We start from the raw sequence: 19,480 nt of genomic DNA, 5'->3' as shown, positions 1-19,480 counted from the left end.
TTCCACCATTATGTACAACTATTATGCCCCCAAAAAAAACATATGGGATGTAGGGAGCTCGCTAAACGTATACTTACACAATTTCAAGTTCTTCAAAGCGTGATGCAGAACATGCCTAAGAAATAGATTCACATTTTTTAACGCTAACATCAAAGTAAACCTGGTTTTACAATAAAATAATACAGAATCACTGGCCAGTAAAATAAAAACATAATTATGTGGTAAATTTAAGACTAGGGCATTTGTAAAACAAAGACAGAATGAGTTTTCTTGATTAAATTTAATTTTTATTATTTATTTTTCAAAGGACTACAGATTAATACAGAAACTAAACACAGTTAAGAATGAGTCTACTGTGCATTGAAAAAGGAAGAAGGAAATGCTTATAAACTTAGGCTGACAAATCAGGCTGTTAAATACGACTTGACAGGAATACAAGTTAAGATATTTTAACAGTAACAATGGAAAACATGATTTTTCTGGTAAAGAAACTAAGAACATTTTAACTTCTTTACTTCCAAGTACATAAAGATTTTTCATTCCTATGTTGCATGTTGGTAATTTATCTATACTATACCTCCTGCAAGTTATGTTGTGCTGCTTCCTGCATGTAAGTCTTCAAAGATTCATTTTCTTCTTGCAGATCCTTAAAAAGAATAGGTGTGAACTGATATTCAAATATAAAAAAAAGGTGTTTTTTACCTTTTATTTGTAAAGTCTCACCTGTAACCATTTCTCTCTATTGGCTAGGTCTTTCTCCTTCTCTTCTATAAGAGTCTTCATGTTATTCATCTGTTCCTCCTTTCCTTTTAATCTGACAATAAATTAGTAAGAACTATAAATGAACAAGACCATTAAAAGCAAAAATACTTAAGATTGGAAAAATCTTATTTCAAGTAATACTCAGAGAAAGAAAGTGATTAAAAGAAACTATAAATTATGATAAGTATAAAAGCACATAAGAGTTTGGTGGCATAATCCAATTAAGAAGTATAGGACTGATTAAAGAAAATTCTCCAATGAATATGCAGATATTGAATATAAAATAGGGTAGTTCCAACTCATACGCTGTATGACCCTGTTCAATTTAGACAACCGAGGAAGGAGGGGAAGGAAATGGCAAAGTACTGGGGAATGAGGCTGATCAAATTATGAAATGTGCATGTACAAATATGATACAATGAATCTCTTAACTATGTCACTCCAATAAAAAACAAACTTCAAAACAAAAAAATTTAGGCACTGGTTGAAGTGGTAAATATATAATCAATTTCATGTGGCTAATAAAATAGGCAAAGAGCAACATTTCAGCTTACAGTCATATTCAGACTGTAAAACAATAAAAAAAAGACTTCCTGTCTTTTTTCATTCCCACCAAAAAACTTAAGAGGTTAAAGCATAATGAAAAACTTAAAGACTGTAAGGGCCTATAAAATAATTTGATATTTTCTAAAATATTATTTGAATCAAAATAAAAAGAAGCTATGACTTTCACTGTATTTAACTTGTGGAAAAAGAGAACACAAGACAAATAGTACTTACAAGTTCTGAAGCTCCTGAACTTGAGAAGCAATAGATAACTGAAATACAAGGACAGAAAAAAGCAATTTATAGTCCCTTCAACTGGTTACACCAATAAGCTTTATGATATATTTATAATTTGTACACTTCAAATTACAAAAACCCCAGCTGAACTTTTCATGCCAAAACGAGATGTGTTTTGATTTCACCTTCCCTTGACTCTAAATTCAATAGAAGTAACAAACTAAAACTATAACAGGGAGGAGGAAAGACAAAGCAGATGGTTAAAAATGGTAAGTTTAAATATGAAACTTCTATAATTGTAAAAATTAGTTATTAACTAACTCTCCACATACCTCCTCGTAAGATCAGAGCTCTTTTCCAGCCCAGTTTTAAAAGGCAATAACTCAACAATATTCTGTATTATCCTTTCATTACATTTCCTTTTTTAAAAAAATTATGTACCATCTAATACTATCTTTTATCCCCATTCTCACAGTCCCTTCAGATCTTGACTTCAGTTCCTCAGGAGGAGCCACTCCTTAATCCTCAATCTATATTAGAGAATTATGACCTTCTCACAAGTAGGAGGAACTCAAGAGATACTGTTGAATGAATCTTTTGCATGAACAAATCATCTCTTCCATGCAATCTCATCATCTTTTTTCAATGAAGACTTATCACATTAAATTCAATAAAACCCATCTATTTCCAGTAATCTCACCCACTTCTAGAATGCCCCAATAAAATTTGTGCTTTGTTCTAGATAAAGAGGTTTGAGCAGATGTATTCTATAAAAAAGTTGTTCTATGTTGCTGGTTGGTTGGCTGGTTTTTGTAAATGGGAGAGAGGTAATGAAAAATTAGCCCAAATGTTTTGTGTTTTAAAGTTGTAAACAAATAAAACACTAACACAGAAAAAAAAAAAGAAAGCTTTCCAGAAAAGAATCTTTGACAGAAATTTTAAAAGATATATGGATTATAATATCAGACACTTTCTCAAATCAGTCAAAAAAAAATACATATATATAAAACCCAGTATACTTACAGCATACTACTAAAAGATTTTTTTCCGAGTTACAAAGAAAAAAAAAGTAGCTCATAAATAAAACATACACTATAAATCTGTCATGCTATGGCTCTGAGATTTTTACCTGTTGAGCCTTTTCAAGCTGGACATTTCCTATTTCTTCTTTTAGAGTCTCTATTTCCTGTTTCAAATCCTTAACAATGACAAAACAGACAAGATTGGACAATGGAACACAGAAATTGACATAAATGCAATGTACAGACAAACAAATGAAATTAAATGATATTAAAGTTGATAAACAGAACGCCAAACACACCGTTTTCTAAATCTCTCCCAATACCTGAACAGTTTTCTCCTTATTAGCAACTTTGAGGAGTTCAGCTTCCAGAAGCTCTTCTACAGACTTGATCTTTCCATCTTTTTCATGGATCCTTAATAAACATACACAGTATTAATCTGTATAGAAATTACCAGGATTCATCACTAAGACACAAAAACAACACTGAATCATGAAAAGACTCTTCAAATCAACTCCTATATTAAGTAATAGAGCAATCTAACTTTGCAGGGGAAAAAAAGGGGAGGAACTTAAATCTAGTCCTAAAATGGAGAATCAGATCATTAAAGCCTATGAATACAAGAATTTGGTTGATATGCTTCAACAGTTCATAGGGAATGTAAGATTTGTACCATGAAAAACAAGTTCCTCTCAACAGTGGGAACTTTCCAGGGCTTTGAAGTTATGGCAGAACCTGTACACAATTACAGCATCAAACTTTACAGACACCTCAAGAAGAGGACAAATACAAGGACATAAATGTCTTACAATATTATCTGGTTTTTGCAAGACAGAAAATTAATAGTTTGATGGCATACAAAAATAAATCAATTATGAAAACATTTTTAAGATTATACTTACTTTGGAAAAGAAAACTAACTTTCCTTAGTCCATTAGTGAAAAATTTTGTCGTAAAAGTAAACCAGTGTACATCAGCTATCCCAACCAAACAGTGTAACTAGATTTATGAGTGCAAAGAAAATAGACCAAAAGAAAAAGACCACGTTATAATGATGTTATCACTTACACTTTCTTAAGTTCTTCAACTAAAGATGCAAAAGAAACCTGGAAATAGAAAAATATCTTACTAGTGAATTGCTCTATAAATGCGTCAGAAGTAGAAAAGTACAATTCACCCTTAAATTTGCCACTCTATCAAATTCGAATGAGAAAAGTAAACCCAGGAATTCTTTCTAGATGTTTTAAATGTCTTAATGATGAAAATAACAGCATATTGAAAGAGCTTGAAGATTACTTGTAAGTGTAGGCCAAAAGAGAAATCATTAAATTTTTAAATCACTTAGTCATTCTAACTACACAAGAAAAAAATACAACTAGAAAACTGCCTAAATTTCAGCAGCCTCTTCTAATATTAGACTCGATTTTTATTTGTATACTCACAACTGCAGTAAAAAGCAAGGATATCCTATATAAAGGACAATGACTGGCAAGCAGTCAGTTTTCAACAAATTACAGCAATATCACTGATAATCAAATAACTAGTCATTCATTGATTAAAAAACTGTAATTGAGAAATTCCACCTTGGAAAACAGACTTGATATGTTTTTATGTAACTTTCTATTGTTTAAAAAATAACAGTTGTAGGATCTACTATATGCATTACCTGATCATTTTGCTTAGCCTTTAAGTCTTGAACTTCTTTCGTCAGAGATGAATTTTCTGTTCTTATTGCCTTTTTCAAAGACACATAAGTACAATATACTTTTATCTTCTGAAGAACTAAATAGCTTCAAAATACACTCACTTCTCATTTTCCTTTAACTGCTGCTTTTCCCCTCTGTAAAGTCCCAAAACCCCACTTGTTGCATGTCTACAATTCTTTAACTTCTTTAGCTAGTGAAATGGTTTTTTAATTCAATTATCCCAGAAATATTTCTACTTAGATTTCCACAACCTCAAAAACAGAGTATACCACTTGTCAATTTAGACATAATCCTCTCTAAATTCAAATATATCTTTTATTTTACTTTACCCAGCAACTCTATCTTCATCAAGATAGAGTTACGATGATATGTTACGATGATAACTGTAACATAGAATGGCCTCCAATACTAATCCACAGACTTATGAAGCCTGCTAGTAATCATTTGTTTATAATCTGAATATGAGTGCAAGTGGAGAAGCATATACTACAAACCGTAGCAAGAATATCAACCTCTTTTAAATCAGTGAATGCTACAATCAACTATGCATTTTTCTATTTCTCAAAAATCATTTAAACTTAGTTAAAAAAAAAAAAACAAGTTATAAATTTACAAATGTCACTAACTAATGTTAAGTTTAAGAGCTATGAGAAAACCTTTTACAATTACAGTGTAACTCCTTCGTGTTCATGGAGTAAGCACAAGGAAAACAAATCTACAAAATGCTTTACATTCAGTTCCTCCTCTTTAGTGGCCACCTGAATAAGTCCAGTTTCAAGTAATTCTTCTACAGTCTTTAACTTCTCATCTTTTTCTTGAATGCTGAAATTATGAATTAAAAACTAATTATAAACTGTTTTTAAGGTAAATAATATCATTCCTAAATATTTTACATGAATCAACCCCTCTGTCCATCATTCCTTACAAACTTTAATGCAAGAAAGGCTTCTTGAGGATCTCCACTCATGGTTTTAGGGTACCATAAGCTCAGGCTTATGTACTAGTCTAAAAGGTCAATCACTACCACAGTGACACCCACAGATCATACTATAATCCCCAAAAATCAACAACATATCACACACTTCTACCACAAAGGACAAAGAGACTTTTAAGAACCTAGATTAATGTCATTAATAATCCTATTATCACAAATTTAAATGAGTCATTAAAATTTGTTTTAAAAAAGGACAAATTTAAACTTACCATTTTTCCATTTGTTCCACAATATCTTTATTAGGCTGAAAATAAAAATTACCAAAAAAAGCTTAATTCTACCAAGTTTGCATGGGATAAAACTAGATTAGAAACGGAACTCTGTGGAAATTATTTAGGATTCTAAATCCATAATTTAGGAAAATGACCATTATTTGAAGACTGCTATTATAATTACAGAATTTAATTCAAAAGATACAAGATGACAAATGAGAAGTTACCTACACAACAAACACAGATAAAGAAGTATATGGTGCTGGCAAAATAAAACTAGTACTTTATGAATAAGTTTTGATCAATATGAAAGTTAACCTCAAAATTCAGGGAGAATTTTCTTCACTTTCTTTATATTAATTAAAGTCTTCAAATATGAAAACTCCAAGCCTCTAAAGCACTGGAAGTCAGAGAATTTTTTTTTTTCTTTCTTTAAATAAATTTTTTCCCCACATTAAGGTATAATACTTACAGCAAGCGCACAAACCCTGTTTACAGTTCAACGGATTTTTAGTATATAAATATTATTAAAAATAGAGAATGCTTTAAAAAGCTTGTAACAAACATTCTCTTTATTGTCTGATGGGTCCCTCAACCTTTCTAGTCAATCTTTCTCCCCCCCTAGTTTCCTAAAATCTTGGTAGTTCTAACTTTTTACCCATCTTATTACAACTATTTCTCACAAATAAAAATTTTCCCATTACCAAATCCAAGTCCTAAGATTTTACTTCTCACATATTTCTAAAATCAACCCCTTCTCCTTAATGCCTAAGTTTTGGTCTAAACCTTTACTCATTTCAAATATCACAAGGTCCTAATCTTATTCCTGCTGCTAGTTCATATGGATTGATTCGTGCAGGACACAGGAAGAATGTCCCACGAAAAAAATTGTCCTACTATTAGAAAGGAGACAGGTTTATACTGTTAAAAAAAAACATGCAGTAAGTTTACAATCTTCCATGAAGATGGATTTTGTCCACCTTTATTTTTTATGAATGCCATCTCACAAAAAACTACATTATGAAGTCCAAGTTACCTGCACCTTAATTATTTGGTTGTATTGTACTTTTAGTCCTATTTGCTTCTCCCTCTCATAAATCCAAACACCTCATTGTTTCTAGAGTAATCTAAAATATTTGACTAAGGACTCATCCATCCTCACAAGCATCCTTCAGTGTGAGATCACATTCGTGAACTTTACACAAAGAACAGTCCTTCATAATTAGGCCCCAGCAAATCTTCCTCTATTCCCCATACCTGGTACATTGTCCTTCTGCAATATACCAATATGCTCTAAATCTGTCAATTTTGCCACACACTGCCATAGCTTTGAACAGTGTTCCCTCAGCCTAGATCACCAATTACAAGGTTGGCAAATTCACAGCCATTTTTCAAAATCAGATTTAACTGTCCCACATGTTGCCTCTCCAACTCTTCTTCCAACAGAATGCATTATCCCTTCCCCTAAACCTGAACACATATTTAAGGAATTTTATTCATCATACTTACTGCTTTATACCTCTGCCTATACATTCAGTCACATTCTGATGGCAAGAATCAAGTCTCATTCATCTCCATAGCCTTACCATGGAGATAAGTACCTAGCATATACTCAACTAGTAAATAAAAAGTTGATGAAATGAATTTCCTTTAAAGAAGATATAGCTTAATTAGTCAGTTCATCAGTACTCCATTGTATATAACACAGCTTAGCATCCACGCAACATTTTTACTTCATACTTTACTGGTCTAATTCAATCTTATTATTTCCTCCCTAGAAGATTTTCAAATCTGTATCTTACACAATAAGGAACTCTTCTGCAATTCAATACAACCAGGCAGTCAGGCAAAGGAAAAATAAATTCTCTTACTTTTCACTTAATATTTTTGACCACTTAATCTTAAAAATTCATTGAAATGAGAATTTTAAAAGTCAGCCTGCTCCTACACAAGTGTCAAGATACATGCCTGTAATCCCAGCTACTCAAGCCACTGATGCAGGAGGACTGCCATGTTAGAAGACAGCCTGAGCAAACTAGTGAGCTCCTGTCTCAAAAAGACAGGGGTTGGGTGGGGAATGGGGAATGATGTAGCTCAATGAGGTAGAGCACTTGTGTTTAAGGTCCTGGGTTCAATCCCAGTACCACAAATGAGGTCAAAAAAGAAAACACAAGTGAAAGTCAGGAGGTATCCCCCTGCCAAATTACTTTGTTCTGAATAAATGAGATCTTAACTGATTTATCTGTATTACTAACCATTTGCAGGCCTACACCAAATGAAGCCTTCCTTTCTCTCCTGTATGAACAGGTTACCTTACCTGGTACCTGTTGTCTTTCTTCTTTCTACACCTGGGGAAACAACAACTTGGCACCATTATCAGTTTCTGCTTTAATAAGCTCAATCTTTTACTCCAGGATAAAATCCATGTGGCAAGAGGACTGAAATTTTTACATAACTAAGCCGTTCATCTTTCAACTGTCACTTGGAATTCTGACTAATGGGTAGGAAGGGGTTAAAGAAAGGTAGAAATGAGAAAACTAAAATGATACAAATCTTTATTTAGCTCTTTCATTAATGACAGACATTTTTTAAATGACTAGAGAAAAAGCACTCCCTCTCCAAAATTTTCTGGTCTGCCATGATGAAAGAAGTCTCAACTACAACCAAAAATGAGTCACATACTTTCCAGATTATTAAAAAAAAAAAAAAAAAAAAAGGTTTAGAGCCAGAAAAAGAACAATTCTAAGAATTAACCCAATAGCAGATCTTAAATTAGTACCAGAAGATCTTAAATTGGCATCACAAAATGAGATTTTCCTCTCATCAAACAATGCTTTTAAATAAATCAAAAAATGTGGCTATAGAATTTTGTTCTAAAAATGTAAAAGAACTTTATCTCACACTAAAAACCGTCATTTTCATAGAACATCTAAGAGTGTATAGAAACATTATAACAGACAGACTCAATTAATATGGAAATGAATTTTTAATTTTTAAAAATATTTTTTAGATGTTGATAGACCTTTATTCATTGATCTGTATGTGGTGCTGAGACTCAAACCCAGTGCTCACACATGTTAGGCAAGCGTTCTACCACTGAGTCACAACCCGAGCCCTGGAAATGAATTTTTAAAACATAATTTCCATGAATACGATATAGAATTTTATGTCAGAATGGGAATTCTGAAGGCATTGTACTGTCTTTAAAAAAAGGAAAAATTAAGGTTTATGATTTCAATCTTATCTAATGATGGAAAACACCTGTTTTATTAATGACAGAAATTTACTGATTTTTAAAGATTCAAGCTGTTTAAACAGGTAAGTGTTGACAGCAATTGGATACTGTTGGAATACTAGAATTCTAGGTCAGATTCAGAAGTTCCTATGCATTTGTTTTACCTCCATGAAGTTAATTTTAGAAAGTCTAAAACTTTATATATTGAAGTAGATATCTCAATCTCAGATAACACATAGAAACTAAATTCTGCTATTCTAGATATGAATTAACACCCCAAAACATATTAATCATATTTTATCTAATCTGAGCTACCAATGTTGCATCTTTCAGCTGGTATTTTAATACTAAAAATTAAAAATAGTGCCAAACTGTGATCAGACTATAGGATATAACCAGATTTCAGAGATAGTAAATGGGGGAAGAAGTCTTATAACTGATGGAATATTTTGTCTTTCATAAGCTATACCACAACAAAGGGAAATAAGAAGACTTAAATACCATTTAAATAAATATAAATGCTCCTTTAATATTTTCTCCTCTATTACCTTTAGTTTGCAAGGACAAAGCATATATAAAGCAATAAAGAATATGCAAAGGAAGGGGGAATAAGTGAATTATTTGACAAGCAAACATGTTAACAAAAATAATTCCAGTGGCCCAGCTACTTATATCAATTCAATACTTCCATAAATGTGGATTTTAAAATAGAAAAGGGCACATGCATCTGCCAAAAGAAGAGCTATCATTTACAGTAGCTTAAATTTCAGTTTCTAATAAAAGTCCATTCCAAAAACTTACTTTCAGGGAAACATGCAAAGCTTCTATTTTAATGTGTCATCTAATATCAAAAGTTTCTTTTTTAAAACAGTAATTTAAAGTTATGTTGGAGACAGAAATGAAGGCAATATTTAGGAAAAGTCAAACAGACAACACTGAGCCCTAGTTTATAGAACAGTGCTTATTCAAAGCTGCTATGGTTTTACTTGTTCATTTTTCATTTCTTTGGTTTTTGCAGGACTGGGAACTGAATCCAAAGACACTCTACTACTGAGCTACATCCCCAGGTCTTTTTATTTATTTTGAGTCAGGGTCTCACTAAATTGCCCTTGATTTACAATCCTCCTGCCTCAGCCACTGGGATTAGATATGTGCCACCAGGCCCAGCAAAGCTGCTTTAGTTTTCATGGCTTGCTGTAAATATAGAAAGAAGAGTGATGGTATCTGGGGTGGGAATGAGATGGAAAAATAAGTAAATATTCTAAGAGAAAGGAATAAAGGTTTAGACACTTGCCATATGCAAAGCACTAAAGTAAGCATTTAAACCTAACAAATTTATGATGTAAGTGTGATCTTGGTGTGAAAAACTTGGAAGAAAAGGTGTCAGAAATACTAAGCAACTTGATCAACATCTCTGCTTTTAAGTGATGGTAGTAGGTTTCACATTCATTTTGTTTTCACTAAACCATGCTGCCTAGAAGAAAAAGGTGAGGCTCCAAAATTATAAGACAGGACTTTTTCTCTATTTTTTTATTTTTAGAAGTACTTATGAGCAGATTTAGTATTAGTTTCATCTCACAGAAGAAGGTTTTCTTTAATTTAGAAACATGATAAATACAAGAGAAATAGAAATACAATTAAAAAATAAGTTTAAGCAAATTTCTCAATTAGTGAGCTGGTTACTAATTAAGAAGAATCAGATCTTATTGTATATTGGATAATTCTACCTTATAATTCATGAAAAGCCATACCTGTTCAGAAAGAAGAGTCTGTAGTTTCTGAACTTCCAATTGTAATGCTTTGTTTTGGTCATTTAGCATCTGGAACAAAGAATCTCAATTTATTACATTTTTTAAGGAAAAAAGGTAACAAAGGAATCATTTCAATTTTTTCTTTTTTTAACAATCACACTCATATTATTTATTACTTTTAAGAACTGCATGCTGGTGTAAGAATTCAGATCTCACTGACCATAGCCTGGCAATCAGATACTCAAACTGGTTGGCCATGACCAGAAACTAGCACTACAGCAACAGTGGAGACAAATACTTTAGTCACAAATATAAAATACCTGCTGATAACTGCCAAGGAAAGGTTGGGGCAAAATAAATCTCAAAAGTCCATTATAAAAACAGATAAGATAGAATCTAGGCAAAAAATCTATGATATAATTCACTATTTGCATAAACCAGAAATAAAACTATAGAGACACTATATAGAGCAACTTCATATAAAAAATAGCATTTCTAGATTTACTACAACTGAAAATTTCACAAGGCTGTTCTAAGAAAGCTAAGTGTACCAGTTTAATCACACACCTTAAATTCTTCAATTTTGTTTGAAATTTCACACTGTAGCTGCTCTTCCAGCAATCGTATTTTATCATCCTTAACATGAATACTGTAAGAAAAAAATCATCAAAACACTTCACGTTCAAAAGTTTACACAAACTATGTGCACAATTATCAGTTGTAAGTAGCAACATTTTCCACAACAATTATACTTGAACATTAATGTATGAATTCATACAACAATAATAATCACCTTTTTTGCATCTTCTCTAATTCATGTGCTGCAGCAGCCTGTGTTTGGAATAAAATGAGAATTTTATTTCCAGGGAAACACCCAAACTATTTATTGATACCTAAGTTTTATTTTCTATATTTAATGTAAAGTAATAGCAATATCACACATTTCTGTAATAAGTTTTTACTTCTCACTGGTCAACCTTTATCTTAATAATATATATAGATATAGGTATAAAATCCAATGTACTTACAGCAAACTACTAAAAGATTTTTTCTGAGTTACAAAGGAAAAAAAAAAAAAACTAGCCAACTTTTATCCTAATAAAGGGTTTGTCCTCTTTAAATGGAAAAAGGTTAAAACAAGGTAGCACATTAGGACTGCTTGAACTTATTCCTATGGTATCTCAAAAATGATTAAATCATTGGATCTAACATTAATAACATGAAATAGTAACACCTAGGTTGGTTGTGAAGAGGAGGCTTTCAGCAACATATCACATAGCCAAACACAACCATTAATATTTACACAAATAAAACTGGAGTTCACTCACAGTACCAATGAAAATAATAAGACAAAATTTTGAGATAAATGTTCAAAAGCAATAAAGATCTACCTGCTCATTTGCCAAGGCCTGTAATTTCTGTACTTCAGCTTTTAATAAGAAATTCATGTTCTGTATATCCTAAAGAAAAAGAATACTACATTAGAAGTATTTAATATAATTAACTTTATAGTTAGCAAGATATCTGTTCTATTTAAGAGTTATGATGGGCTGGGGTTGTGGCTCAGTGGTAGAGCACTTGTCTAGCATGAGTGAGGCACTGGGTTCGATTCTCAGCTCCACATAAAAATAAATGAATAAAATAAAGCTCTATCAACATCTAAAAAAATTTTTTTTTTTAAAAAGTTAAGCAAAGGTCTCAAATTATAAATATCATAAATCAGAAAGAGAAATCATCAATACCTGTTAGTGTATTTCCCAAATTGCTATGAATTAAATCATGTGAGAAAAGTCATTTGAGTTTTTTTTCTTAGAGAACTAAACAGTATTACAGTTTAAAAAAGACACTTTTCAAAAGAGTTCTAGAGCATTTTCCATACTTCATATAAATTCATACCAACAAGAATCAGGGTAATTTAATTTTGAGTTCTGCAAAATATTGCAGTCATTTGTAAGAATTACGTACCTTAAGTTCCTCCTCTTTACTTGCTAAATGATCATGTTCATTTGCTAAAGAATCTTCAGTCTGTTTTATCTGTTTATCCTTTTCTGCAATCCTTTAAGAGAAAACACATTTGCACATTTCAATAAATACTTAGAAATCACATCACAAATCAAAGGACTAAAGCTTTCTTTAAAAGATCATCCTTATTTTCCCATATAATTGTACCTTTCATTTCTATGGTTCCTTTCAGTTTACTAATAACTGTCTCATGCATTACTCCTTAAAATACATACCCCTATTTTAAACTTAAAAGAAATTAATTAATTTGTTTAAGCACATAAATCTAGCAATGTCAAATCATATTTCAGGTCTTCTGAAATCAAGTGATCTATGTCTATGTAAAATTATAAAGCACAAGAGAACACAGAACTTGGTTTTGTGTATTCTACCAAATAGCCAGACAGAGTAGCTACAATTACTTATAAACATAAAACCTAGTTTATCTCCATTACTCTCTCAACACAATTACCTCTTCCACATAATTTCCAACATACCAAATGGAGGAAAGTTTCCCCAACTCTTTTAATGATGAAACTCTAAAATCAGTATAATGTTTAGGCACCTAACACAAACATTAAGTTGGGAAAAGTTGCTCTAAATCTAGTTTATTTTCCAAACAGGTCACTTATGTTAATTATAAGTGCTGTATCTAACAAGTATCGGTTAGTGATAACTACACAATTTTAAGTTATAAGACAAGTGCAGAAAGGCAGGCTTACACTTTATGCAATTCTTCTGCTAGAGCTGAAGCGGAGGTCTAAGGAAGAAAAAACATCAACATAAAAGCACTTAAAGTTTAAAAGCTGTATAACAATCACAACACAGTTTTTAAAACTATGGGAAATTAATGAATACAAAGTTGTAAAAGAAGTATCTGGCCCATGATGAATATTTAATAAAGAGTAGCTATCACTATGAAAGCAAATTTGATCAACAGCCAGTATTAGGGAATTACATGTCACAAAACATTTAGAGTAAAACAAACTGGCAGGCCTGGAAACTACATAATTGACAAACAACAACTAGTTAAGAAAAACTGCCACAAAGGCCATTTTTCATCCCTATGCTTCTTTTCCTTAGCATTAACTTTTAATATGAGCCACTTCATGATTATGATAATTGAGCAGATTGCTTGTCTCTGTTCTATAGAAGGTATTTATACCTTTTTATAAATATTTAATTCCTGATAAATGTTCTATTATCTACCTCTCAGCTGATAAAGATCTCAATTCAATTGTAGTTGATAAGTCACATACATACATAACCACACTCCCTTTCTTATATTAAATAGCTCTTGCCCAATTAATATTAGATTATGGTTTCTACCAAGAAAGCAATTTGGGGGAAAAAATGTTTACATGCTCAAAGTTTTAGAAGTCTGAACTTGTCTATACCCTAAAAACAAGATTTTAATATTAAAATCACTTTTTTAAACAGAAAAATGATATTTAAAAGTTACTGCTTTGGACTATAGCTTTTAAAGTTCAATTGAAATTGCAGTTAACAGTGTGTATATTATGGAAATAAGTACTTGAAAATTTTCACTCCTTTTTCCTTAATGTCATATCATTTATACTCTGACATCTACCTACCAATCAGTTGTGTCATAGAACAATGTTGCCGAAGAACAGGTCTTAACAATACCATTTTCTAAAACTTTAATAAATTTTCCACTGAACTACCAACTTTAAACTGATTCTCTTTTTCTTTTTTTTTTGTACTTGTGGAAGGGCAGAATGTCTTTATTATTTATTTTTACATGGTGCTAAAGATCAAACCCAATGCCTCACATGTGCCAGGCAAGTGATTTGCAACTGAGTTACAGCCCCAGTCCCTAAACTGATTCTTTTGCAAATGTAATCTGAGAATTACGGTTAACACACTACACTTCCAATGGGGATACAAGGTTTTTCACGGTGAGTGTTTTGTGTACACCTTTTATACATAAAGAACTATATTAAACACCATTTAGCCAATTCTCCCTGTTTTGTGATTGGACTGGGGGCATTTTTTCTTCATATGGTAAGAGCTCTTTAACTCCCTCGTCTTCAATTTGAATTTGGACTTCTTAATGTATGTAATTATCAGTATTTGGCACTCAGTATCACCATTTGTTTGATTCACTGATGAGTCTCCCAACTATTAATCCAGTGCTCAGTCCTCAACAGGTACGCATATAATTACTTAAATGGCTAGGAAGTCATAGAAAGTCATAAACAAAAAGAATACATCATTACCTGGGCTGCCATCTGGGAATGGAATTGCTGAATCTGAGCTTTCAAAGCTTCATTCTGCTCCAAAATATCCTTTCATAAATAGCAAACGGAAAGGAAAAAGTGTGCCATTAATAAATATCTCAACATAAATGAATATAACAATTTTTACAAGTTCTCTGTTCATCTTCAAAAAAACATTCTTAGATTCTTCAGATTTAAAACAAGGATTAGACATACTATCCTGAGTTAATTTATAAGACAGAGTTTAAGGATGTTTCCTTATCTACAAAGAATCTAAGACCTGCTGGATGAGCAAATCTTCAACATACTATGCTATACACTCAAAGATTAAGTTATATTCACCACCCCTTCAGAATTAGGTCAACGTATACTTTCCTTGCTCTCTTGTCTAATCACACATATCATTTTTTTAAAAAAAAAAAAAAAGTAAAAATAGATACCTGAACTTGCATTTGTAGAGACTCTTCTTTGCTCACCCTTTTTTGCTCTGATTCCATTAACTGCATTAGTCTTTGCTCCAACTGTTGTTTTGATACCAAGGTATCTGTAAGCTTACTATGCAGACTCTGTACTTCATTTTCTTTGGCCACAAATTTACTCTGTAAATCTGTAATTATACATTACATCTTAAAAAAGTCTGTTCCTTTGCTAGTTCGTGTTTAGTATAGGCATTATTTCCTTTCAAATCCCTGCTACTTCCCCTCATAATAATCCTGCAGGTGCTACACTGTACTAATTCATTTCTTGTCTTAGGGTGAGCTTTTTGAGATTGCCTTTTCTCTACTTCCAGAGATGTACCCAAGGTTTGACACACAGTAAAGTACTCAATAAATACATTAAGTGAACAAATTTTTTTTAAAAATTATTATATCATTTCCTGAAAGCATTCCTATTTCCCCAAAGCTACTTTAATAAAGTTATTTTAGTGAATTTCTTATAAATTCAATGAAGTCGGCTATCTGGAAATACTCTTGCTACACACAAAAATGCTAAAGAAATTCATTACCCGAGGGCTGACAAAGCCCTGATTTATAAATCCTCTGCTTCTCTTCTTAGAGAGAACCCCAAATAATAAGAAAAATGAGAAACAATACCATCTATCTAATTCCAAATCACAATAAATGAAAACAAAGTAAAAGCAAAGATGGTCATAACTTGGCAGAGAAAGGACAAGTGCTCCAAAACCAAGCAAGGATAATGACAGGAGATACCAAGTATCATGAGAGCTACCTCCCTGTCCCATACTATCAACAATTCCAAAATGGGGAGAGGGGAAAACACCACCAACACATACAGAAAGACAACACAAGGGAGAGAAAATGTATATGTACATACGTGTCTGTGTGTGTGGTGTGCATACACATGTTCCTACGTTTTAAGAAAGGTAAGATATCACTTCTATAAGAATAACACAAATCAAAAGAGAATCTGTAAAAATTAAATGTGTACTAGTCATTTTTAGTATTAGAACACAAAAGAACATATTTCCTATTATCAACAACAAAAGTTAAAACACTGAATTAACGTCTTCAAAATTCTGTGGAGGCAATATTTACCAACCTAAAATGTGATAACCAGTCAAATCATCAATCAAGTATGAAGGTAGAGAATAAAGACATTTTCAGATACACAGGGCCTCCACAATTGTACTTCAAGGTACTCACACAGCTTTTCAAAGATTTACTAAAAAAAGCAAGAAAAATGACAATGACATAGGATCCAGAAAGAAGGGTAGAAAGACAAAACCAAATCTCAGGAAGACATCTGTGGAACCAACCAAGAAATCAACAAGTACTAGAACAGAAAGCTTGAAGACTCCAGGAGGAATGTCACCAGGAAAAAACTGTAAGACTCTGTCTACTATCTAATCATACTGAAAGGCAGCAGATTGCAAGAGAAGGTTTCAGAAAGCTCAACTGTAAGTAAAGGTAAAAATTTTTTAAATGAAAAGATTAAGCAGGTGAAAACAAAGCAATAATTAGCTCCAGGAAATAAAGTTATTCAAGAAAACAATCACAGTTTTGCTTGTTTAGGTACTAGGGACTGAACCCAGCAGTGCTTTACCACCAAGCTACATCCCCAGCCATTTCTGAGACAGAATCTCACTAAGAGATCTTAGTGAGGCCTCACTAAGTTGCTGAGGCTGGCCCCAAACTTGCAATCCTCCAGTCTCAACCTCCAAAGTCACTGGGATGATAGGCATGCGCCTAGCTCAAGAATCACAGTTTTAACATGAATCTTGGTTCAACACTCCATTATACGGTGATATCAATGTAAACAATGAATACCGATATAATCAAAAAGTATACACAACCATATCAAGACAATGAGAGGAAAGTGAGAGGAATAAGTATCAATATTACGTTTGTCTAGAAATATGGAGTAAAATAAAAGCAAAGGTCTAATGACATAAAATTCTATCTACACTATTATTTGGAACTATATTCTATCCAGCTCCCTCCGCTGTGGGAGAAAGGAGTAGTGGAGACAAATAACACACATAAGCTCTACTGTCTCCTAGATGGATCCATCAAATTAAGAATAAAGGAGTAAAAGTTAGCCTTTATTAAGGGACAGCACTAACTGCAACAGTAGCACTCTTGCTGTTACTCTCTTTACAACATAGGAAATGAGCCTTTTCTTAGAAATAAAAAACAAAATGAAGAGTTAAATCAATGAGAATTACAGAAAACAACCCCACAGCTATGGTCCCATTATCCAATTATATGCAATAATTTTGCCTACAACTTAATGCTTTAGGCAAAGCTAGTAGGCTACTTATTTTTAAAAACCCTAACAAATGTCAAAGAAATAAAGACAATCTGAAAGGGCAAACACTATTTTTATTGAGCTATAACCAAAATGCCAAATTATACTTTTTTCACAGACAGAGAAAGAAGGAAATTTACCCAAAATTATACACACAGTTCACCTGTCTGTACCCTTCCCCTTACCTTGCTGTGCTGCCTCATGTTCTGCTGTTCTCTTCCTGATATAGCTTTGAACTTCTTCCCACCTTCTCTCAGCTTCTTGTAGCTGAACCTTGATATTTCAGAAGGGACAAAGGATAAATCACCATCAACACAAGATTTCAACTTTAAAAATACAAAAAAAAAAAGCATCCTCTGCCTTTACTGTTTTGTCACAAAACTGCTCACTACATTTCAACAGCATTTGAACAAGGTAGGCAGATAAGTACAGTCTGACAGTCATTTACTTATCAGCCACAACCATCCTATCCTCCAATACACAGGATTAACAGAGTGAAGGTTATTTCAGAAATTCAATATTTGTACTGTTGGATCAAGATAACTACTACTATGTACATATCTGATCCACTTAGCTATGACCTACTTTCCATTTATCTTTCTTCAGTTGATAAGCTTTCCAAAAGACAGGATGATGGTATGTTTATTGCTAAATTTCAGTGAGAATCTAAAATTCATATTTTGGGATATATGTATTTATTGCACAACACTCCAATTATGACAGTAATCTTTAATGTCATTTATCTATTTATCCATAACTATAGAGAACAGATTTCCATATCTATAAACACATGAAGCAAATCTTCTAGCAAAACGTCTTAAATAAAAAGACATTTATATCAACCTCACAGAGGTTCCAAGAAAATTTCAAGAAAAACAAGTTATACTATTTTCCACACTTAATGTGCATAGGTTCTAGAGTGCAGATGAGAAATGAATCTGCTACTTCCTCAATTAATCTGAGCAACCCCAACCAACTCCTCACAGTAAAAGCACCTCATGATACCAACTGCCATTCTGATGTCTGAAGACACAGTATGTGATTTCTGTATACAAAAGCTCAAGTGTAAGCCACTGGAGCAGTATTTCATCTTGTGCTCAAAGAAAACAGCATCTATTCCAATGCTGGAAGAAAAACAGGTTTTATCAACTTACTGGTAAGAGTCAAGCTACAGATAATAAAAGGTGATGTTAAAAGTAAAAAACTACATGCTTTTTCCTTACACATCTATACCCTAAACCCCATATATGATGAAAATGTATTTTTTTAAACCTCTTAATTAGCTCATTTCCTTTTTCTATCTTTGGCCTTTTGCTTCAAATTCAAGCCTATATTCAATTCTTTCATAAAGGCACATGCTTCTGTACAGGTAGAACGTTTAGACTATGTGTCCCACAAAGACTCAAACTATATTTCTCAAACCTACATACACATTTAGGACAATAAATAACCATGCTATTCATGAAATGATAAATAAAATCCGTAACCGATCACCTTCAACTGAGTAACTGCTTGCTCTGCATTCTTCTTTTGGACTTCCTCTTGCTGTAGCTTTCCTGTTTTTTCAGTCAGCTCATTCACCAACCTAGCATAATCCTGGCGCAGTTTATTGAGTTCTGCAGACTGCCTGAAAACAGTAACTGGATTAGGAATCTTTCATTATTATAAATGCATATAACAAATATATACAACATATTTTACATTAGTTTTACTGAACTAATAATTCCACTTTTAGACAAATGAAAAGGAATACAAGCAACTACCAACACTGAAGTTTGGTTGACTACAGCAGTCAAATATTTCTAATGATAATTACACAAACTCTATTATAAAGTATCATGAGAAATGGATAACCACAAACTCATGAGCAAGAGTAGACAATGTCACCTCAAACTGATCCTCTGAAAATGCATTAAAATCAACCAGTCAGAGTACTTATCTGTGCAAGCATCTTACTAGTTGTGCTAGAGTACTAGTTCTCAAAGAATGGCTCCAGAACCGATTA

The 19,480-nt window shown here is 32.5% G+C and overlaps 1 protein-coding gene across 1 annotated transcript in view; it reads right to left on the bottom strand.

Annotated features, from left to right (window-relative positions):
- Ktn1 (kinectin 1) overlaps nucleotides 1-19,480 on the bottom strand; it is a 168,620-nt gene that overhangs the window by 98,036 nt on the left and 51,104 nt on the right. Inside the window, 20 exon segments of the mRNA XM_047539394.1 lie at nucleotides 78-115; nucleotides 578-646; nucleotides 724-814; nucleotides 1,543-1,580; nucleotides 2,675-2,743; nucleotides 2,891-2,981; nucleotides 3,636-3,673; nucleotides 4,234-4,302; nucleotides 5,005-5,095; nucleotides 5,477-5,511; nucleotides 10,466-10,534; nucleotides 11,033-11,114; nucleotides 11,259-11,296; nucleotides 11,857-11,925; nucleotides 12,431-12,521; nucleotides 13,189-13,226; nucleotides 14,707-14,775; nucleotides 15,147-15,313; nucleotides 17,661-17,748; nucleotides 18,970-19,102. Coding sequence (XP_047395350.1) covers nucleotides 78-115; nucleotides 578-646; nucleotides 724-814; nucleotides 1,543-1,580; nucleotides 2,675-2,743; nucleotides 2,891-2,981; nucleotides 3,636-3,673; nucleotides 4,234-4,302; nucleotides 5,005-5,095; nucleotides 5,477-5,511; nucleotides 10,466-10,534; nucleotides 11,033-11,114; nucleotides 11,259-11,296; nucleotides 11,857-11,925; nucleotides 12,431-12,521; nucleotides 13,189-13,226; nucleotides 14,707-14,775; nucleotides 15,147-15,313; nucleotides 17,661-17,748; nucleotides 18,970-19,102 — 1,473 coding nt within the window.

Source organism: Sciurus carolinensis, chromosome 2 (assembly GCF_902686445.1).
Source record: "Sciurus carolinensis chromosome 2, mSciCar1.2, whole genome shotgun sequence".
Lineage (NCBI taxonomy): Eukaryota > Metazoa > Chordata > Mammalia > Rodentia > Sciuridae > Sciurus > Sciurus carolinensis.
Note: the sequence above shows the minus strand (reverse complement) of the source record. Positions and strands in the feature narration are given on the sequence as shown.